The sequence below is a fragment of the Cryptomeria japonica genome, chromosome 7 (assembly GCF_030272615.1).
Source record: "Cryptomeria japonica chromosome 7, Sugi_1.0, whole genome shotgun sequence".
Lineage (NCBI taxonomy): Eukaryota > Viridiplantae > Streptophyta > Pinopsida > Cupressales > Cupressaceae > Cryptomeria > Cryptomeria japonica.
The window spans coordinates 57,138,392-57,162,545 of NC_081411.1; the positions used below are offsets into that span (position 1 = coordinate 57,138,392).

A 24,154-nucleotide genomic window follows, 5' to 3' on the forward strand; every position below is an offset into this window, starting at 1 on the left:
CTTGAAGAGAGGGGAGTGGTTGAAAAGATTTTAAGAAGTTTCTGTACAAGGTTTGAATCTATTGTGGTGGCCATGGAAGAAACAAAGAATTTTTCATAATTTTTAATTGTTGAGTTATATGTATCACTTATTTCTTATGGGCATAGGATGAGCAGGTCAACAAATTCAGTTTGGAGCATACTTTCAAGACATGAGTATCAATCTTGTGGGCCTTCTATGTGTGTTCTTTGATGTAATAGTGAAGAAAATGCCTCTCATCTTTTCTTTCAATGCGCTTTCTCTCAGAGGATTTGACACTTCTCGTGGGATTGTTGGAAGTGCCCTTTTTAGCATGTTTCTTCTCTTACTGAATTTTGGGTTTGTTGGGGTCAAGCTCCTATTCCAACCTCGTTTCTTTAGGTTTCTTGGTCTTTAGGGCCCTCATTTATCATCTAGCACATTTGGTTGGAGAGGAATCATCATATTTTCCAAGATACTAGGTTAGTTGTTCAGCATGTGTGGTGTAAAATTTTTCATTCTCTTCGGGAGACTGTTTTGGCTAAGTGTGACGTGGTTTGAGGCTTGGCTCCTAGGGAGATTGATATTTGTGATCAATTTAATTTTCCTCTTCAGGGGAATATCCCTGTTACTGGTATGACGAGGGCTAAACAGCTTTTCAAAAATAGGTGTCATCACCCTCTGTGGAAGATTTCTAGAGAGAGTCGTCGGAACCACCCTCCTCTTGGCATTTTCAAAATCAATACGGATGGGTCTTCAAGAGGTAACCCGGGGCATGTTGGCATTGATGGTATGGGGCGAGATAGTTTCGGTTAGGTTCGGTTCCTTTTTTCTATCTACAAGGGTTGTCATAGAAACAATTATATAGAGGCTCTGGCTATTTTGACGGTAGTTTTGCATTGTTGTTCTCTTCAGTGGTAGGGGGTTGTTGTTGAATCTGATTCCCAGATTATGGTGACTTTATGGAACTAGCAAAACTTTGATGTTGTTAGTTGGCAGCTTTAGATAATTATTCGTCAGATTATTTTGTTTTGTGATTTCTTTGAGTCAGTTACTTTCTCTTATATTCCCCGAGAATGGAATGGAGAGGCTAACTATCATGCCAAATGGGCTTCTGACTTTTTGGAGGGTTGGTCTATAGAGGATAGGAGACAACTCTGGAGAGCTGTCTCAAAAGCAAAAATAGAGCAATTATGAAAATAGCAAGAAATATGTTGAAGTCAAAACACTTGTCAAATGAGTATTGGGCTGAAGTTGTAGCATGTGCAACATATATAATGAATAGATGTCCCACTAAAAGTGTCATCAATATGATTCTAAAAGAAGCATGAAGTGGAACAAAACATAATGTTTCTCATATGAAAGTATTTGGATGTGTGTCATATGCACGTGTCGAATGAATTCAGAAGAAAATAGGACAAATAAGGATAAAAAAGTATATTTGTTGGATATAGTGATGAATCAAAGGCATATACATTATACAATCCAATTAGAAAGAAGGTAATAATCAGAAAAGATGTCCAGTTCATACAAGATGAAGCATGGGATGGAAGTTTGGATAAAACAATCAATATTGGAGCTAACTTACCACAAGAAGAAAACAAAGATTTTTATACCAAAAGGTACTCTTGCAAATGTGACTCCTCCTACACCCATTCAAGGTCAACAAAGTGGTCAATGACACCTTCATCAATAATAAGAACAACCCCACACACTGAAGAAAATGCTCCATCAAATATGCAACAAACACCATCTTCAATTCGAACTCTTAGTGCTGGACCATCGAGTCCACATTCTACAAGTTCAAGTGACATGGCAAAACCCACATTGGCAAGCATAAGAAGACACAACGTTAGATGTTTAAGAAACAATAATGAGTAAAGTGAAGGTGAGAACAGTACATATTTGACTTCTTTTTTTTCTTTATATTCACATGTACATGATCCAATTAATTTTGAAGATGCTATTAAAGAATAAAAATGGGTAAATGCAATGGATGAAGAAATAGTTGCTATAGAAAAGAACCAAACATGGGAGTTAGTGAGTCATCCACAACGAAAAGAGGTGATGGGAGTGAAGTGGGTTTACAAAATAAAATTAAATGTAAATAGTGATGTGCAAAAGCATAAAGAAAGGTTTGTAGAAAAAGGCTATTCACAATAGCTTGGGGTAGATTACAATGAGACATTTGCACCGATAGCTTGTTAAGACGTTGTGAGAACAATATTAGCTATAGAAGATCAAAGCAAGTGAGTAGTATATCAAATGGATGCAAAATCAATATTCTTAAATGGTTTCTTAAAAGCAATCACATGGGTATGAAATTTTGGGTCATGAAAACAAGGTTGACAAACTCAAGATGACACTCTATGGACTTAAACAAGCCCCAAGGCAATGGTATAGTAGAATTGATTCCTATCTTTTGTCAAATGACTTCGCAATGAGCCTACATTATATACTAAAATGAATGAGCATGGTGAGACCATAACTATTTGTTTATATGTTGATGGCTTGATATTCATGGGTGATCTATCAATTGGCATGTTAAAATCAACTATGAAAAAGAACATGAGATAAGTGTTTTGGGTTTAATGAAGTATTTTATTGGCATTGAAATAAGTCAAAATGATAAAGGTATATTTAATTCACAATCCAAATATGCAAATGATATTTTTAAAAGGTGTTAAGTATGATAACTTGAAAAGTAGCTCCAACGCCTATTGTGAAAGTTTTGAAATTGAGTAAAAATGACAAAGGAGTAGACGTAAATTATCCAACTTTGAATAAAAAAATTATTTGTAATATCATGTATCTAACAACTACAAGGCTAGATATAATATTTGTAGTTAAACTCATTCCAAGGTTTATGGAGTGTCTGAAAGTTTCTCATTAGCAAGTAGGGAAAAGAATTTTGAAATATGTTACTAGTGGAACAAGGAACTATAAAATTCTCTTTTCAAGATCAAATGAATTCAAGCTTATAGGATGCATTGATAGTGATTGTGCAAGGAGCATATACGATAGAAAAAAGCACTTTAGTATATGTTTTTCATTTTGGATTAGGTGTAGTATATTAGGCTTCAAAGAAATAACCAATTGTTACTTTTTCATCAACTAAAATATAGTATGTAGAAGTTACAAGAGAATCTTATCAAGAAATATGATTGAGAATAATGTTAAAAGACTTGAACAAGAGGCAGCAAAGACATATTGTGCCAATAACTTAGTTATAGCATTGTCAAAGAACATAACTTTTCATAAGAGAAGCAAGCATATAGACACAAGATATTATTTCATTAAGGATCTAATCAATAATAGAGACATTATTTTGGAAAATTTTAGGTCTAAAGTGTTGGATATTGTTGTTGCTATAATATATTGTTGTCATTGATGTCAACATATTCCTATGTTTTGGTATTGCAGAAAGTTGTTTTTGTTTTCTACTAATTGTCAAAAATTGATTTGGTTTGTTGATGAGGATTGGTGGTTCATTAATGATGTATCTCTAGTATCTCTACTTCATTCTTTATTGGTTTTAGTGATCCAGAAGTTCACTTGATTATATCATTTGATCCAGTTTGAGGTGTGATCTTTTTGTGCAGAAATTGGTAGAGTTTGGTCTTTGATTCATTGTGATCCGATATGATCTGACCTTTGGTTGCGGATTTGGGAAAGTGTTCTGGATGTTCATGTGTATCTTCATTTCAGATGGTTCATGATTTGGTGCTCTGCAAGTTATCTTTCTAGTCTGAATTGCTACTGATAAGTGTTCTTGAGTGTTAATGTGTTGATCGATGAAGATTTGATTAAGTGGTGTTGGTGCAACTATTGCGGATGGTTCTACCGTACTTGTTGGTGTTTCCTGATCATGTCCTATTTTTTTGGTGATCTGCATTTTTCATTGTGCACGTTCTTGAAGATCTTATGGGTTCAGTGATATTCTTCGTGTTATGTCATATTTTCAATGGTGTAACATGTTGCAGTTGAACTTGGTGAGATTTCTGGTGGTGTTGTGTGTTCAAGGAGTTGATTTAGGTCTATGATATGTTGTTTGCAGCATTATATTGGTCTGGTGGTTGATTTATGTGTCGTGTGATGTAATTTTGTAACTAAGGGTTGAGGATTTGGCCAACCTTGTAGTCAAGGTTGATGATTTATATAAATTGGTTGTATATTCATGTATTTTGGGTATCGATGGTGTGTTTGCATTATCATAGAGTGGTTCATATATGCATAAGCGAATTTATCTTTTGGTGTGGTGTATTGATCTAAGATTGTTGCAGGGTAGACAAATGAGCTTAACCAGAACCGTCATCAGGCATTAGCAGATGTTATCTTTGCAGTTCATGCAATCCAAATTATAGTCCAAATATTATTGTAAGGTAGTGAACCTTCCCTGGGGGTTGGAGCCTTTTGGGTCATTATATTTTGAGTAGTGTGTCTGAATGCATGTGCATTCCCCATTGTAACATTTACACATACTACTGCAAAGTATTATCTCATTGTGGGTAGGTTCCCACTATGGTTTTTCCCTTAACGGGGTTTTCCACGTCAAAAATCCTGGTGATATATGTGTTGCTATTATTTTATTTATCTTTATTCTTGTTGCAGTTGATCAGATCTGAGATTGTGTTTAATTTGGTGAGACTGATTCACCCCCCTTCCCCCCTCTTTCAGTTTTCCTTCATCGTTGTTGCCAACATAAAGATCAATTTTCTTTCATTAGGGCACTAGGAAAAGAATTTTTTGTTCATCAAAGAGACAACTTGGGTATCATATATAGTAGTTGTGATTAAGAGGAAGTGTTGGACATAATCACCAATTACCAACATTACTTTTTGTTGTATTTATCCTTCTCTAGTTGTCTAAGCATGTACTTCACTAGCTCATTTCATCACATTCTCCATGCAATTTGTATTTGAAAAGGATAGTATCGAATGAAAATATTTTAGTTATAATCTATTTTTTATAGTACATACGATGGTATAAAGTTAGGAATTAAATAAAATTTAATATTTTTATCTCTCTTTTGTTAGGCACATTAAATTGTTTAGGGACAACATTTTAACTAATGTAATACATATAAATAATAGAGAAAAACTGTTAATAGCCATAACATGGCAGTTTTTGTGTGTGTGAAAGGAAGGACAAAGATGCTAGTGTTTGGCAAGACATAGCAACATCATATGACTACATAAAATAGGGTTTTGCTCTTAATTTTTTGAGCACTAATATGAGAAACAAATCAATGTTATGAAGTAGTTTGTTGTATGTTTTTTAAGACTGTGAAAATATAAATATTATTTTTTATTCATTTATGATTTTATCCTTATACTTATTTCTTTTATTTTACTTTATCTTTCGCCTTTGCGTCTCTCCTTCACTATTTTCTTATTTTTTAAAGGCATTGTGCCTAAAAAATCTCATGCTAACCTGAAATCATAATTTTTCACAAAATAAGATTTTGTTTTGGCATTTTATTGAACAATAGGTTATCATACTTTTTCTTTTTCCATTCAAACCATGATCAGCTATCATGGAATTCCATGAAATAACTTCCCAATTTGGCATTCGATTAAAAGAATTGTGCAATTGATTAAAAAAAATGTACTTCTTCAATCTTTCCATTTTGCATGCACCAACCAATGATGAAATTATAGGAAACAACATATTCTAGATGAAACATAGGGTTTATATGAAAACATAAATGACATATATCATTCTATTCTAGTCAAGGGATACTCTTAGGGTTTCTATTCTTTCACTACTATGAAAGGGAATGTGCAAAATATGAGAGGATGTGAAACTATGTAAAGAAGATGAATACAAGTGACTAAGGAAAGAGAGTCAAGGGATACTCTTAGGGTTTCTATTCTTTCACTACTATGAAAGGGAATGTGCAAAATATGAGAGGATGTGAAACTATGTAAAGAAGATGAATACAAGTGACTAAGGAAAGAGAGTTAGGGGATACTCTTAGGGTTTCTATTCTTTCACCACTATGAAAGGGAATGTGCAAAATATGAGAGGATGTGAAACTATGTAAAGAAGATGAATACAAGTGACTAAAACAACAAAACAACAGACTGATAATCAATAGAACTGAGACAAAAAGTATATATTTGAGAATATAATTTTGATGTGCACCTATGATAGGAAAATCTGAGCTTGAATTGGCAAGACCGAGGCCTTGTATGCCTTGGTCTAAGGAACAGTGATGACCTGCAAATTGAGTACCTATTTTCTGAGATTATCTAAACTAACCCTTTAAAAATTGATGCAAAACTAGGAGGACCATAGCATGGAATTCCTTGGTACTAGAGGACCAGGGTGTGGGGACTCGTAGTCCCTAAAATCTAGGTCCAAATTCTGACAATGGGTTTTTGCCTGCTTGTTGAGATCTCTTGAAAATTGTCTGCTCTGATAAAAACGTGTAACTATACTTGCAATTTGAAAAATGGTGTGTTTGTCTATATAGAGTTTTCCCTAAGTCAAACCCCTTGTTTTTGTGATTTCCACCTTCACAGATAGTGAATGTTGTAACTAAAAATGTGTGTGCTATTGAATCTTATGTGTTTGTAAGATTGCACTATGAGCTAAATGCAAACTAGAGTTTTGCCATGTGATTTTGAGAAAACCCTAAATGTTTGTAATATGAATGTTTTAAATCGCAATTGTAATGCAAATCTGAAAAATAATGTGATGGAGATCTAAAGCTCAATAGAGAGACATAAAAACAACATATTTAATCATACCAAGTCCTAAGGAAGAGGTACAAGTCAATCAACAGTTGGTGATTCCCTTATTATTCTTCAATATCTCCTAAAGCTTTCATAATTGATGAAAATGTTGATGAAGACTTGATTGATGGATGAATTTATTGATTTGAAACTTTTCACAAAACTAAACTTTCAATTTACAAGGATCTCCTTTCAAATTGATTCATTAGGATCCCAAAATGAAGAAAGGAAAGGCATTATATATGAAACCCTAATTTTGAGTTTGATAAAAGGCTAACTTAGAATTGATTAAATTTGACATCAAGAAGGATTTTAATAATATAAAACCATCAAATTAAGCTTTTGAAATTTGGGGAAAAAAGTTTGGGACCAAGTAGTTTAGGTAATATACTACTCGGTCCAATTAACTTTTTTATCCAATTTTCTAGTGATGCGAGATATCATGATTTAAAAGTTAAATCTAGGTCGATAGGTCAATCAAAGATGTGTAGATATGTGAAAATGTTCCTTGAAGATTGAAATTAGGATAACTTTGGATTTCCATGAGATGCATGAAATCTTGGAATCCACAATCCTTTTATTTTATCAACTAGATAATCAAGGTATGCGTGGAGTGAAAATTAGAGGCCTCTTTCAAAACTTACACTATACCAAATTTTGTAGAATTGAGATAGTCTCAAATCTACAAAGAATTCATCATTCATTGAAATCAATACCAATTATTACATTCCAATGGCTTTAAAAAGTCTTCCAACCTACAACTAGCCATAACCACTTAACAACTAAAAACTAACTAGGAACTAATTGTGTGTTGCAAACTATTTTCTAACAAAGGCATGAAAGACAAATTTAGAATTTTAGAGATGCAAAAAAAAAAATCTATCAAATAAAATAAGCAACAACTCTTATAATGAGCAAAAAAGTGCCTTTTAGAGTGTAAGAGAGAGAAAGGGCACATGGTTGGATAGAAAATCCTAGCCATGAACTTGCCAATGGGATTCCAACATCTATCCATTAAAATATAGTTTAGTGACATAAGAAAATATTCTTTACAACAAAGCCATGCCCCTAAATTGATGAATCTGTGGGTGAAATATAAAAGACCCCATAAAAGTTGCTACAAATATCATGATGATAATGACCTTATAACAAAAAGTTGTTTGCAATCTAATAAATGAAGCATGAGCATCACAGATCCTCTTGAAAACTATAAAAAATAATATCTAAAATCCTTTTTAGAGCTACATAAATCAATATCTAGTACCTGTAGGAGTCACCGTAGTGCATTATAGCATTTTGTGAGTTAAACGATCAAATTTTGTAGGATATGGAGAGTCGGGAAGAAAAAGAAACTTTGAACCTAGAACTTAGTTTCAAGTTCTTATCAAGTCTTGGGTTGACTCTTGAACTAAGGTATAAAATGGGAGCAAGGAGTAGGGAGGAATTTGGAAATTGGAACTTGGTTCAACATTCTTGTTGGGCTCATGTTTCCTATAGAACTAAGAAAGATAATGGACTATTGGGAGCAAGGGATAACTTGGAACCTAATTTGATTTTGAGTCCCTGATTGGTATCAAGTTCCCTTTGGAAACAAGGAAGAAAATAACCCTAGAGTTAACCATTTTTGGGATATTTTCAAATGGCTATTTGATTGAATTTTAGGAAAGGGAAACCACAACTACCATTCCAAAATAATTAAACCATTAATAATTCCTAGGGTGGTTATAACTGATGGGAAAAAAAAGGGGGCATGAAATGTCAATATTTTATCAATTAAAGATATCAACATGACCTTTGTGGGATGATTGCCTACTAATCCTAGAATCTAGGGTTTTTGTTAGTTCATTGGCCATAGAGTCATGAGGTGGAACAATAATACAAAGGGACTACCACAAAATACATAAGGGACACAACAATTTGCAAACTTGCACTTGGAGGGTGTAGCATTGTAAATTGTATCTGTAGCGTCATAAAATTTTAACCCTTGCAATTTTCAACCGCATTTGGGTCTTTGCGTTAGTGGATGAATCCCTAAGCTTGATCAGAGACCCGAAACATGCTCAAGACATCAATAACTTGCATTTTTCACCATTCTGCACTACCTTTTTGTTGTTGCCTGTCCTAAATCTGAGCAGGACAGGGGCGTGGCGCCCTTGTTTTGGCCCTATTTTGGGCCCCTTTGGTCTCCCCTTGCATTGGGCCTGTCAATTGTGAGCGGGAAAAGGTTTTCCTATGTCGGCCTAAGACGGGAAATTACCTAAACACCCTAATTGGCAAGTATATAAGGAGCACTTCCCCTCCTATTTGCATAAGTCGATTATATAATTGAAAATAAGTGGATCATAAGTGAAAATAAGCGGAAATAAATGAAATCAAGTGCAAACATTCAAGCATTCAAGCATTGAGCATTTCAAGTCTCCTTTCAAGGCTATGTGTTGCATTCAAGACAAGGATTCAACCATTGAAGAGGAGATTTCTATCAACATTCAAGACATCCTATTTCACATATTCATTCAAGAAAATTTATCTACAAAGGTATCAACATTTCAATTACATCCCCTTCTTGAGGTGGATTTTACTTCAGAAATTTCCTTTCATTTACTTGCAGCATTTTACAACCACTTAGTTAATTCCAAAACGGGGCTTGACCTAAAGGCATATAGATTCCCATTTCCAAGTCTATGTTTCATGTCTACATATCTATTCTGAAACTATTTGAGCATATTGATAATTGTCAATTTCTACATCATCAACCCTAGTTCTTTCATTCATTTCACATGATTTCAATAATCACTTTCAACTCAATAAAGGAGTACCGGACTCACCTTGTGATCAACACTTTTCTAAAAAGTTTGAGGTTGACCCTATTAAACTCATTCTCCTTCTAAATGTGATTCTGGTAATGTAGGTTTGATTCATAGTTTGCACGTATAAACTAGTGAACCCTATTTCCCAACATTATAGAGGGAAACACAAGAATTCAAAATCATACGTCCCATAAAGGAGAATGTAGGGTGTGCGGAAACATTTTTTGAAATATAGATATAACTACGCAATATGTATATTATTTTTCATAAATCACCTTAGACATAATATTTAAGGTGAATCTCATTAACCCAATTGGAATAAATTCACTATCTAACCTAGAGAGTTCAAACACTTTTGCCAACTGGTGATTGCATACCCCTCCCTCAAACCCCCTTAAGTGCAACTTAGGGAGTATAAACATGAAAAGATGCAATATGGATGCCAACTACTAGGCTATGTTAGGTACCCATGTATATGATATCAAATATCCTCCCATAGGAATGAATGCATGGAGGAATCAAGATCCCCCAAGCACTACACACATTATGTATATAATATAAAATATCCTCCCATAGGAATGAAAAAGAGACATAAAATCTCTCCATTAATAAAGAAGCTCCAATATTGATGAATTATGCTTTTAAAAAAAAGATGATCCAATGTTGACAAGCAACACATCTTCCCTTAGGAAGAAACAATTCCACTAAATGATGAAGAAGATACTACATGTTTAACAAAAAGGAGGAAGTGTCAAAAAATAAATCTTTGAAAACTAAGTAGGAGTCTCCAAGCTTGAAGAATCCATCACATGCTCATGAGAAAACTAGACCATAAAATGTGATGAATCAAGTGAAGGAGGAGACTCGTGAATGTCAATGTCCAAAGAAAATGAAGAAAAATCTCTAGCTATGATTAAATTGTTATCAATGATAAGAGAAATCCCCTCTAGCATGTATTTCAAATCTACAATATGAGACTCCACAAACAAGTCTAAAGCACCTGCCAAATACTCATCCCACACTGCAAGATTTAAAACACTATGAGCATACTACTAATAAGTACAATTAAAGTCCAAAGAAGTAGGAGGTCGAGGAGTAGAAATTTCAACACTCTTTTCAAGAATAACAAGATTCAAGTGTCTAAACTTCTCCTCACAAACATTATTCACCTTTGATGGAAGGGTGTGAACATCAACCAAAGGAACATTATCATCATCTTGAGCAAAATTAGAAAAGTAGTACAATCAAGATGAATGATCAAACAAATCTTGTAGCTATGACCTCTCTAGTCTCCATGTCCTTGATGAAGACATAATCAAGAGTGAACTCAACTATTTTACCTTGTGCTCCATAAGTAATTTGATAATTTGAAAGGAGGTCAATGGCCAAAGATGGTACACAAAGAACATCATTAAATGTTCCTTCTCCCATGTTAATAGAACCTCTCCCACAAACCTTCATATATCTATTTTTATCCATCGATATGTTAGGAGAAATACATGGCTCAAAAGAAGGTAACATATCCCTAGAGGATGCCATATGATGAGAGACACTTGAATCAAGCAGTCATCTCCCATTTTTAGGAATAATAGATGCCAAGAGTGCTTTACCTTTCATATTATCAATGCCATGTGAAATACCTATAGTTCTTGGCCATGTAGAAGTAGAAGTTGTTGATTGTGATGTTGAAGGAGGAGACACTGAGAATGGAAGCTTAATGTTACTCTGTTGAAGAATGTGAGTGAATTCATCAATCATCTTACTGTAGAACTTATGCTAACCATGTCCTAGCCTTCTATAATAAGAAAATTTCAACTTCTTTTTTACTTAATCATCTTTAGAAGATTTCTTGGACACAAGAGCGTGCTTGGAAAGATAATCCTTTGCTTTCTCACTAGATTTAGCATCGTTATGTTGCTTTTGTTGTTTTCCACTTGAATCGTTTGCAAGAAGTGCTTGATATTTTGACAGCTTCAATGTGCCCCCCATGTGTGCCAAATTTTCTTGTTCCCTTGTGAGTTGAGCTGCAAATCCATCAAGAGGAGGCATTTTGTGTGCACTATTAGGAGAATCCATAGTAGCATAAAATTTAGAAACAAAAACTGAATATTCAAGACCTAGCTTAGAGAAAATAGAGAGAATTAATTGCACATCATCTTTTGTGACCCAACAATTAGATAGCTCCAATCTAAGAGAATTGAGTTTAGAGAAGAAGTCTTGGATATTGTCAAAATCACTAGGATTTAGACTAATTAATTTATTCTCCAAATTGAATTTCCTTACCTTATATAGCTTACCAAAGAGACTCTCTCAGGTAGTCCAAATTTCATTAGATTTTTACAAGATACAACATGATATCTCAAATTAGGAGAGATACACATAATAAGTGTGCCAAGAGTTTCATCTCTTCGATCAAACCATTTCCTTTTTTATGTAGCACCAATAGGTTCTAGATCTTGGTCAAAAGTGATTCTATGCAACTTCAATATTAGCAACAATAACTCCATTTGTGATTTCCATTCATGATAATTATATGGAGTTAGTGATACAACTTTGTACAAATATATAATGAAGATTACAAAAATAGAACAACTAATTACCCCCACGATATAAATAATTAACTCCTTTATACAAAAGAAAGTTACACAATTTTTGCAAATGTATAAGAATATATTCAAAGATACCAATTTAGTAACGGACTGAAATAAAGAAATTTTGGTATAGTCTACAAAGAGTGCATGAAGAAAACTAAAGTTCTCAATATTTTTTTTGATCCAACTTGAATAAAGGAAAATGGAGTTCTAAGCCAAAATAAAAAATAAAAAAATTATAAGATCGGAAGTGCAAAACAAAGATCCGACTTCAACAGCAAGAAGTCAGAATCAAACAGCAAAATCACTAAAACAAAAAATACCTGCACCACTACAAAGTTGACAGAACCAGTCGATATCTCATTTGTCAAAAAACGCATCAGTTTGCTCATGTTATGAACAAAAGAAAAATATCCCCTTATAGGAGCGACAAGAACATCAACTTCCAAAACGCACTCCACACAAGAAAACCAAACCACCAATTTGTTGGGCCAACCAATAACATAGAAAAACAATTTTCGCCAAGCCCCACAATGGTTAAGGCACTTCAAAATAATATCACCCTTTCTATAGGCCTTTTTACACGTACCCACCAATCTGTTCCGCCCAGTGTTTAAACCTTGAACGCCCAAGAAAAGAAGTAAACTGCCGCGAAAAATGAAGATGGGTGTCATGTGCAAGGAATTAAATGCCAAAGAAAGTGAAGTCAGTGCCAAATAAAATCACCCTCAGAAAGCTTCCCACGGACAAGTGAGTACGCCCAAAAAGCTTCCCATAATAAACTCGTAGCCAATGCAAATAAAGGTTTGCCTAGCGTGGGCTGAGTAGGAGAGAATACGGGCCATGCCCAAGTAAATGTGAAGCTTTACTCGATCACCAAATACAGCTCAGTCGAGAAATACGTCGACCTGCAAACAACGAACTCTGTCAGTGGATACGTCCTGCCACTCCACTAAATGATCACAATGAAGACGCAATGAACAGCGAGTGAATAGGACGCCTGTCGATCACAACCAAGAAGATCGGCTAACCGACAAGAAGGGTGTGTCACTAACCAAGCATACACGAGTGTGAAACATCGATCTCAGTTGCGAATTCAACAAACGCCTCTTAAACTACTTGATTTGATAATAGCGTGGGAAAAGATGACTTCAGCAAACTACCACAAGCCAAAACATTTTAGATCTGGAAGAACAAGTGAAAAGGGAACGGCTTAATGGCTTAAATCATACACATTAAGCTTATATTTCTAGGCTTAAAACTGTTAAATACTCAAAGTTGATTAATATTTTCTAAGCTTAATAAATTGCTTGAAGTATGTTGTCACACTAAGAGTACACTTCTAGACTTAAAAGTGTTGAAAACTCAGAGTTGACTAACATCCTCTAGGCTTAATATGTTGTTTAGTGTGTGTGGTTTAAGATTGGCCAGTGAAAAAGGGTGGATAAAAGCCTACAGATCTTAACACTGGTCAAAGCAAAGAGATCAAAACACTCTTTGTGAAGGGGGCACTGGTCGATGCATCAACCTGCAAATACAGTGAACTAGCCAATCCAACAAGTACAAACCAATGATGCCAGGACTAACCACTTACAACCTCTTGGCCAATAATATATTGCACCTAAACAATAAAATATTTTTTCTAAAATGATAGGGGAAGCATATCAGTAGCCATTATAGCTAACTTCATGCATCCACAGATTCTAAACAATACATCGGATTTTGACCTTTTTTTGGTTGCCTTCGCATGCGACTTAATTGCTTAAAGCTATTGTCTTGGCTTCTATGTAGTAACGATGCACATTGTGGGATCCGTTATGCATGCAAGGGTCAAAAAGTACGCAAGTATTGCTCGATCTATTTTAAAGTTGCCCCAATAATCATGCACTTAAAATTGCCAACATGTATGCATAAATGCTCTATGGGCCAATTATGGTCCAAAAAATGCTCTAATGCATAAATGTGTGTTATGGGTATCAATAAAAGTGCACAAATGGGCCAATTATGGTCCAAAAAAGCTAAAAAATGTTCGGCTATTGGTACATGTGTAATTTATTAATGAGCGTTTAGTTATTTGTGTTTTGGTTTTTTTTAAGTTAGTAATTGGGGGATTGGGTGTGCAATTAGTGAACAGTTATTGGAACATGAACGATAACTAGTGCTCTTCTCTTATATTGTCCAGCTCAAATATAAATGTAGAAAATAAATGAATGACAGAAATATTTCTCTAATCTGCTACTCAAGACAGGCAAATGGCCCTCCAAATAAATAAAAAATTGTTATAAAAACAAATTTATTCAAATATAGGCATATTTGTAGGACTTCAAAATTCACTGGAACAAACTCCCAAACACAATGATGATGTCCAATCAGCCTTTAACTATACCCAACAATAGATCCAAGCCAAAATCATGTACCTTGAGGAGTCTTCCCACTTTCAGAGCTCTAATACAAAGTTAGAGTATTAGGTGATTTCATAGCACCCTCATGATCTATGAGACCAAAATGATTTCCATAAGAAAATGACAAGAAGATTGCATCACAATGGAAGCTTGATCGTATTGCTAATGGACATAAAAATGTACAAGATGAGCCTTTCTTATAAAAACAAAAGCAAAAGATGAGACAACACAGGATGTGGACAAGTGCCTCAATCACATAGGAGGGTAGGTAGAGTGTTGGTTACCTAAGTGTAACTTATGTAAATGGAAGTAGAGAAAATTGCAAGCACCAACACATACAAACCACTCCATATAGCATCAATCTTGGTATACCTCCTAGTCTCGGCTCTATCTACATCCCACCTTAGTACCAAATCTTGGTTCTAGAACACTCTATTGATAGCTTTATTATCAAAAATTGTCTTGATCTATCCTTGGTGAATCACTTTGATATGCATATATTTACACCTGCTTTCTTCTAACTTCATTAGTTCAACCAACCTCACTCTCACGGCATCATTTTTTTTCTAATTTCAACGGATTTACCAACTCAAGAGAATAAATCTCTAATGATAATGGTAGTCTTGCTTCCTCTTTATAAACTAGCATGAAAATGTGATTGACAATAGCTTATTTGCTTATTTGGAAGTGATTTTGTTAGCCCAAACGATTCTTGTCAACTTACCATGCCTTGACCTCTAATTGTCTGCTATGGTCGTTTTACTTATCTTGATGAGGTTTTTGGTCAAAAAAATTGGCTGTCTTACCCTGAGGGTAATAATCTGATGAGGTCTTCATATATATACCATGCTTATTAGTCAATCACTAATTCGGGTTCCAACTAGTGTCTAGGCATTGTCAGGGATGATGGTTTAAGGGTCAAATCTACTTGTAGTTTTATCAATGAAATCTAGAAATGAAAATTTATTAGCGTCCTTTCAATGCAACTACTTCTATCCACCTGGTGAAGTATTTTGTAGCTGCCAATGTTCTCATTATTTCACTAGGAAAGAAAGCAACTCCTTAGAACAAAATATAGGTGTGCTATCTATACATGCATGCAAACTAATAATGAGAAAAGTTCTCCACAAATGTGACTGACGAGCACTCCACAATGGGGAGACTAAGTACTTTGCATGAACAACAAATAAGGAGGATGCTCTATAACTCCTATTCTTGACCTTTTAACTATAACTCATTCATACCCACTTGCAACAAGATTCCCATTACCTTAAAATATAGTAATAAATAGATATTGTCTCCACTCTCATATTGACATCCAAGTATTCACTCCATGAAATCTAAAGAAACATTATTTACATTCTACATCAATAATTACGATAATTAAAATGTAAGATTAGCAAGGTGAATAACGCATCTAACCTTAATATATATCATTTTGATAAAATAAAATAATTATGTTATTAACAAATTGCAAACAATTATATTATAAATCTAGGTGTCTAATCTCCTAATTATCTACTTCTATCTTTTCTTATGTCATTTGATAGTGTAACTTCTAACTTTAAAAAAATTGTTGTAATTTGTCTAAAAATTAATAATTTAATAACCAAAACAATAAAATATTGTTAATTTATGTGTGACTTATATTCTCAATTCAACTTTAATAAAATCCAATATAATTCTATAATATATTATAATTAAAAGATGCTGTATTGGTGAAAATCTGCCTACTTTTCTCTTGGCATCACCTTAGATTGACAACTCATCCCCTGTTTTTCAGAGGGCGTCGCCACCATCCCTGGCAAACCCTATCCTGACAACTCTGTGGCACACCGGTCTTCTCTGATCTGCCTGTATCACAAAAGGGACATTTGGTAAGATGATATGGGGGACGAAATGAAATTCATTCATGGTATAAAATGAATTCTACAAAAATATATTAGGAGCGCTCATCAAATTAAGGCTTCATGTTCCTTGCAAGGAATGACATCTAAAGAGTCAAAGCCGAGAGTCATAAGCTACCTTGCGCACTAGGACAGTCTCTTATACATCCTGGCAGTGATTAATCTAAGTAGAACCCGGGCTTCCCATTCTTTCCCTTTGTTCATGGTTACCATGAGCACATTCTTTAATGCACCTGACGGAGCTCTCGGAATCCACTCGTAGATATTCTGCTGCGCCTGATTTACTTCTTCTTGGCCAGCAATTACAATGGTGGCCATCCATTGTCCAGATTTCACTTGGGTTTCTACCAGATTATTGGGAGAAAGGAGAATTCCAAGCTTTTCCAGGCTATCCGAAGTTTCGATCAGAGCACAAACTATGATTGCACTAAGAGCACGTTGCGTTCTGAGCTTATCAATCAAAATTGAGTTGAGGCCATTAAAATCCTGTTGAGACACACTGGAATGGATTCCACTCACTGCATCCGCACCAACAACAGAAGGAAGTAGTACTGAATTTAAGTATGACCAGTGACTAGTTTCATTCACATCTTTGAATGCTTCCCCAATTATAACCGTAACCTCTGATGGAAGTCTCTGCAATGTGGGGAAAAACATCTTTCAAATAACTTTTGCATATAGACAACAATTTTTCATCAATCTTTAAAGAAACATCTCTATTCAGAACTAACTTTTATTTAGAAAGTTGTGTTTAATAGATAAAAATAATAAGAGAATGACAAAAAATAACAATATATTTTTCTCAGGATAGTAATTTCTTTATACCTGCAACCTGGGAATGCAATTGTATAAGGCTTTATTGATGCCAGAAATATTCAAATATTTCAATCTGTTCAACTCTTCAATGCCTTGTAAATTGTGCAGCTTCAAACAATAGTGAAGTATAATCCTCTCTAGGCGGCCCATACTAGCCAGACATCCCCATTCTTCGAGCTCAGCGCAGTCTCTTATGTCCAATATTACAAGATTTGAGGCCGTACAGAGGTTCCCTGTTATTCTTTTCAGCGTTTTACAAGATCTTAATGTAAGAGATTTAAGAGACTTTGAAAGCCTCAATTCTAGTTCAATCATATTTTCCATAGATTCAAGGTGGAGAAACTCAAGGTTGGGCCACTTCTCTCCATAGATTGAGAGCTTGGATACACCACCTCCTCGGCCTGAAAGATGCAAAGATTTCAATCCTTCTAACTCAACACCTTCTATGTTCTGCAAATTCCAGCTTTCGTTAATGATAGTGTTCTCAAGTAAACTGAGATCTTCAACATAAGAGCTCCCCAGATCACAGCTCTTTATATCAAAGCTCCCTGATAGCATTTTGAGTTTTTTGCTGTAAGCCATTAATTCAAGCTGCTGGCATTTCTGTATGTCCAATGTCGCGGGCTTTACAGCCGTATCAAAACTTCTTGATATCTTCTTCAACTCACCGCAAAACCTTAATGTAAGAGAATGAAGTCTGTTGAGACATATCAAATCCAACTCAATCAGATTTTTCATGGACTCGAGGTGGAGAAATTCAAGATTGGGGAAACGCTTTCCAGAAATTGAGACCTTCGACACACCTCTTTCAATGCCTGAAAGATGCAAAGATTTCAATCCTTTTAGCATGCCAATTTCATTCTTGATCTGCAGATTTATACATCCACTAATAATAATGTTTTCCAGGCAACTCAGACATGCAAGTTTTGGAAAGGCCACAAGTTGTGGACAGTCCTCAATTTTTAGAATTCCAATCTTTTTAGCCATATCAAAGTTCCCATCTATTGTTATCAAGCTTCTACAAGATCTGAATGTAAGAGACTTCAATTCTGTTACACAGTTCAAGTCCAATTCTATTAGATTTTTCATATTTTCAAGGTGGACAGATTCAAGATTGGGGCAATGCTTTGCAGAATTTAAGAGCTTCGATACATCTCCTCCACTGTTTGAAATATGCAAAGATTTTAATCCTTCTAACTTTTCAATACCATCTAGAATCTGTAGATTCAGATATCCATTAAAGATAATCCTCTGCAAGCAAGTCAGACCTGCAAGGCTTGGAAACAGTGTAAGATTTGGACATTGCTCAATTTTCAGTGTTGAGAGCTTTTTAGCCATATCAAAGCTTCCGGATATTATTATCAATCTTCTACAAGATCTAAATGTAAGAGACTTTAGTGCTGTTACACATGTCAGGTCCAATTCAATCAGATTTTCCATAGACTCAAGGTGGAGAGATTCAAGGTTGGGGCTATGCTCTCCAGAAATTGAGAGATTGGACACACCCCCTTTGCTGCCTGAGAGATGCAAACATTTCAAACTTTCTAACTCAATACCTTTAATGTTCTGTAAATTAAAGCATCCATTAATCATAGTCGTCTCAAGCCAACTGAGATCTTCAACATTAAAGCTTCCCTGAGCAAAACTCTTCATAACAGAGCTTCCTGAGAGTGTTTTCAATTTTCTACTATAAGTCATTAATTCAAGCTGCTGGCATGTTTGTATGTACAATGTTGCAGGCTTAGCACCTATATCGAAACTTCTTGATATTTTCTTCAACCTACTACAAAACCTTAATGTAAGAGCATGAAGCGTGCTCACACATCTTAAATCCAGTTCAATCAGAAATTCCATGTATTCAAGGGAGAGAGATTTGAGATTGGGGCAATGCTCTCCAGAGATTGAGAGCTTGGACACACCTTCTCTGATGCCCGAAATACTCAAAGATTTTAATCCTTCCAACTTCACAATTTCCTCTACAATATGTGGATGCAGATATCCATTGATGACAATCCTCTCCAGGCAACTCAAACCTCGAAGGCTTGGAAACGGTGCAAGTTGCGGGCATTGGTCAATTTTCAGCATTGCAAGCTTTTTAGCCATATCCAAGCTTCCAGATATTGTTATCAATCTTCTACAAGATCTGAATGTAAGAGACTTTAGTGTTGTTACACATGTCAGGTCCAATTCAATTAGATTTTCCATAGACTCAAGGTGGAGAGATTCAAGGTTGGGGCTATGCTCTCCAGAAATTGAGAGCTTTGACACACCTCCTTCCCTGCCTGAAAGGTGCAAAGATTTCAATCCTTCTAACTCAATACCTTTTATGCTCTGGAAATTCTGGCATCCATTAATGATAGTCGTCTCGAGCCACCTGAGATCTTCAATATTAAAGCTCCACAGACCAGAGCTCTTTATATCAAAGCTTCCTGATAGTGTTTTCAATTTTCTACTATAAGCCATCAATCCAAGCTGCTGGCAATTCTGGATGCACAAAGTTGCAGGCTTTGCAATCATATCAAAACTTCTTGATATCTTCCTCAGTTCACCACAAAATCTGACTGTAAGAGAATGCAGCGTGCTCACACATCTCAAATCCATTTCAAATAGATTAGTCATAGATTCAAGGTGTATAGATTCAAGATTGGGGCAATGCTCTCCAGAAATAGAGAGCTTGGAGAGACCTTTATCACCTGTAAGATGCAGGGATTTCAATCCTTCTAACTTTAGAGCACTACCTATAATCTCCAGATTCTGACATCCATTAATAATAATGCTCTCCAGGCAACTCAGACCTGCAAGACTTGGAAACTGTGTAAGTTGTGAGCATTTCTCAATTTCCAACATTACAAGCTTTCTAGCCATATCTAAGCTCCCAGATACTGTTATCAATCTTTCACAAGATCTAAATGTAAGAGATTTTATTTCTGTCAAACATGTCAGGTCCAGTTCAATTAGGTTTTCCATAGACTCGAGGTCAAGAAATTCAAGGTTGGGGCTATGCTCTCCAGAAACTGAGAGCTTCGATACACCTCCTCCTCTGCCTGAAAGGTACAAAGATTTCAATCCTTCTAACTCAATACCTTTTACATTCCGCAAACTCCAGCATCCATTAATAATTGTGCTGTCAAGCCAACTGAAATCTTCAAAACTATCCTGACCAAAGCGCTTTATATCGGAGCTACCTGATAGTGATTTCATTTTTCTACTGTAAGCAGTTAATCCAAGATGCTGACATTCATGTATGTGCAATCTTGCAGGCCTTGCATACCTATCAAAACTTCTTGATAATTTTTTCAAATCACCACAAAACCTTAATGTGAGAGAATTAAGTGTGTGGACATTTTTCAGATCCACTGCAGCCAGATTTTCCAGGGATTCAAGGTGGACATATTCAAGATCAGGACAATGCTCTCCACTGATTGAGATATTCCATGCATGTAGCAGATCCCAAATCTGTATGTTTTGGAGGGGGATACCTACAAAAGAATCCAAACTAGATGACTCTCCACCATACTTCAAAGACGGTTGGAGATCTAATCTGAGTTGGCATAAAATTAATCTTCTAAGCTTGGTAAGTTTTTTGAGGGTTTCTGATAAGGATCTTCCCGAAGTTAGCATATGATTCTCTCGTTCACTTTTCCCTTTTATGACTAGATCTTGCAACTGATTTAACATTCCTAATGAGCTGGAAATCTCCTCCAATGAGATTTGTTGAAGCACCAACTCTTTCAACTGGAGAGGGGCCTGAAATTTGAGCGTAATTTATCTCAAATATTAATTTAACAGCTTTCACTAAAAAATATTTCAAGAAGGCGTTTTCAATTCTTAATCAAGACAGCCTTTATGATAAGAAGGAAAAATCACCTGTGCATTGTCATACCACAATCTTTTGAGACATCCAAAGACAATTCTTAAGCGTTGCAAATTTCGCAAAGGAATCCATGAAGGGATGCTTATGAGTTTTGCTTCACGTAAGTAAAGCTCAAGCGACAGCAAAACAGTTGATGTCTCAGAACATCCATCTGAGTTCCCTAGAAAGAATGTAATTCGACCACCAACGGATGAATCAAAAAATGAATGGAAACACCTGAAGCTGTAGTAATTGGTCTCATTGAGAATGTTTTGGAATCCTTTTAATTCCTGCATTCAAAATTAAGGTAAAAATGTACTGCATTAAGGAAAAGAAATAAGTAGTGAAACAGAAAAAATCTCCTAAAGGCTTTTGAAGAAATGAACATAATCAAATGGAGTGTGCATCTACAGTGAGCATAATACCATAGATTTAAGATCTTGGGGACACCAGAAGCGACAAGTATGCCTTTCTCCATCAGCCATCTCTCTTCCGAAATCACGGACGTGGTCATGCATTCCCAGAATTGCATCAGGCTTGTTCATCATCAACCATTTGTCTTCCCAATAGATCATTTCAGCATCAGCTTCAAAAACAAGACTCTTATCCTTTAAAGTCTGAAGTGCATGCTCTGTTTTCCATCCAGAACCTTCCCATATTCTTATAGCTATGCTTTTCTGTTTTCCAATAAAGAAACATGCAACGTCCATAAAAATCTCCTTTTCCTCTCTGTCTAGTGCAGCATAGCAAATTTTAAGGCTTTGGTTTATGTCTCCAGGCACCGTTTTACAAAGTTTATCTATCTCCATCTGCCAATAACGTCGGTCCGTCTTACCATAAACATGGCTGCCCAACATTTGAAGGGAGAGAGGCAAACCTGCACACCCTATCCTGAAGCTCTCAACCAAATCCTCAAATCCCCTGGATGGATAGGGTTGTTGGAATGCATGCCAACAGAAGAGTTCTCTGCTGTGATTCTCATTCATTTCTTTCATCCTATATCTAAGAGGAATTGAAGCCCTAAAGAGCATCTTTTCATCACGGGTGGTGACAATTACCAAACTATCAGGATTCAGCATATCTGTCACTAGTAGAGCATCTAACTGGCCTATGTGATCAATGTCGTCTATAACAATAAGGAAACGCTGAAGGAGGGCCTTTGCCAGACAATTCCTGAGATAAATTATTCCTTCATCTGTACCATGAAACTTCGGACGATCCTCCATGAGCAGATCCTTGAGGAGCTTAGTTTGCAACCAAGGCAATTCACCTTTCTTAGCCGTTTCTCTCACATCAAACAGAAAACTGGATCCATCATACCCTGAACGTTTGCGGTTGAAGAATTCTTTGGCTAGCGTAGTCTTGCCAGATCCACCCTTTCCGAAGATCCCAGTGACCTGAAAAGCCTTTTTTCCCATGTGCCTCCTAGAAAAGCTTTCAAAATCTTCCACCAGTTCATCCAATCCCACTGAATGTTTTGCAACATCTAAAGGAGATATCCTTTTGAACTCTTTTAGCACGGCAGACATAATGATTTCACATAGCTTTTCGTAATCACTAACAATTTAAAAAGGAAAATGAGTAGTCGACTGGAAAATCATTGTGCTTAGCTAAAAGCAAATCAGTTTGACAAATGAAAATGATGTAAACAATATGCAAAATTTCAATGGAAGAATCAAATCTTCAATGCTAGGTCAAAAGGAAAAAAGTTTTCTTACTTGTTATGCGTGTTGCATTCATAGCCAGAGATCAATGAAACGAAGTGGAGGACTCTTTTCCACTCCTCGAGCTGGTCGAGGTATCTGCCTTTCTCTTTGAATGTGGCAAATGCTGCTGCATACACGCCCTTTTCGATGTATCTGAGATCGGAAGGAGACACATCATAAAACACAGGAATAATTTTGACGCCAGTTTGTATGATGATAGCAAGTTCAGCTAAACACCAAGCTGACCGCGCATATCCCTGAGAAAATATAGCAATGTGAACTGATGCAGAATTTATGGCATTTTTAAGAATAGAGGGAATTGAATCTCCCAATTCAATCTCTTGAGAGTCAAGAAACGGCCGGAAACCCATTTTCTTGATTGAATTGTAAAGCAGGAGAGCCAAAGTATGTTTGACATCGGGTCCCCTATGATTGACGAATACATCATACAATCTTGAAGAACCACCTGATCTCGCCCTTGTGGAGGAACTTTCATTTGCATTCAAAGAGCCATATTCCACAATTTCTGATGGAAATGATGAAGCGGATGCCATGAATGAAAGACTGAAATTCGAGTCTGGCCCAATAATGGAAAACAGATAAAGTTAAGCCTGAAGGAAAGAGGCAGACGAGAAAGTAAAAGTAAATAAAACATACAAATAAAACAGAGATAAACAGAAAATTATACTTATATTTCTTTATGCTCCAGAAAAACATATAGTTGTTTCATTCATTGACTGAGCTGCTGCTCACATATTAGAAGCAGAATACCCTGTTTTAATCTGCTAATAAGACTGTAATTTTCTTTGGTTCCTGTTGCTACAGCCCTGCAGCTTTTCTTTCTCTTTTTTACATACTCTTTACTCACCAAAGTGCCCCCAATTCTATTCGTATATGGCCATCAAACAAAGGAAAGTTCAACCATGATATTAAATGCATAATTTGATGAATCTACGAGGAAGATTACAATCGGACTTGTATTTCAAATCTGTCCTGTAGATGTTGACAAGATAGATGGAGAGGACAGCAAACCGTGATGAAATGAGAAAAGTCCACGAGAAATAAATGAAGGATTAAAGGATTACAATTAGTTCATACCTACTACACTAAAATTTATTCTGTTCTAATTATTAATTAAATATATATTTATTATTTATTTAATCTTTATTTTTTATTTTTTATTTTTTATTTTCATATAAAATTATATTTATTTAATTAAGTTCAATCTTTAAATCTATATTTTATGAGAACTAATTAAATATAAACTAACACTTGCATTTCAATGAGGTGCAATGGTTACATCGATAGCAAGATACACTTTTATATTGTATAATC

The 24,154-nt window shown here is 35.5% G+C and overlaps 1 protein-coding gene across 2 annotated transcripts; it reads right to left on the reverse strand.

The window, feature by feature from the left end:
- Positions 1 to 12,495: 12,495 nt before the first annotated feature.
- LOC131047192 (disease resistance protein RPP5-like) lies at positions 12,496 to 23,739 on the reverse strand. Of its 2 annotated transcripts, XR_009106096.2 has the most exons (8): positions 23,508 to 23,739; positions 22,832 to 23,396; positions 21,539 to 22,670; positions 21,128 to 21,403; positions 17,270 to 21,007; positions 16,563 to 17,080; positions 16,289 to 16,391; positions 12,496 to 13,043 (listed from the first exon to the last, which is right to left on the reverse strand). XR_009106096.2 is itself a non-coding variant. In XM_057981051.2 (7 exons), the coding sequence occupies exons 2-6, from the start codon at positions 23,371 to 23,373 to the stop codon at positions 16,571 to 16,573; spliced, it is 6,198 nt and encodes a 2,065-aa protein (XP_057837034.2). In that variant the 5' UTR covers positions 23,374 to 23,396; positions 23,508 to 23,739; the 3' UTR covers positions 16,125 to 16,391; positions 16,563 to 16,570. The 2 variants fall into 2 exon arrangements, 1 of the variants encoding a protein (XP_057837034.2); XM_057981051.2 differs by lacking the exon at positions 12,496 to 13,043 and having other exon boundaries at positions 16,125 to 16,391.
- Positions 23,740 to 24,154: the final 415 nt, after the last annotated feature.

What these genes read in the sequence shown, in the direction of transcription:
- LOC131047192 (XM_057981051.2), bottom strand. Translation starts at nt 23,373, where the DNA reads ATGGCATCCGCTTCATCATTTCCATCAGAAATTGTGGAATATGGCTCT. An exon ending in GAATGCAACACGCATAACAA is followed by an intron (nt 22,671 to 22,831) that starts GTAAGAAAACTT and finishes TTAAATTGTTAG; the next exon opens with TGATTACGAAAAGCTATGTG. An exon ending in CCCAAGATCTTAAATCTATG is followed by an intron (nt 21,404 to 21,538) that starts GTATTATGCTCA and finishes TTTTGAATGCAG; the next exon opens with GAATTAAAAGGATTCCAAAA.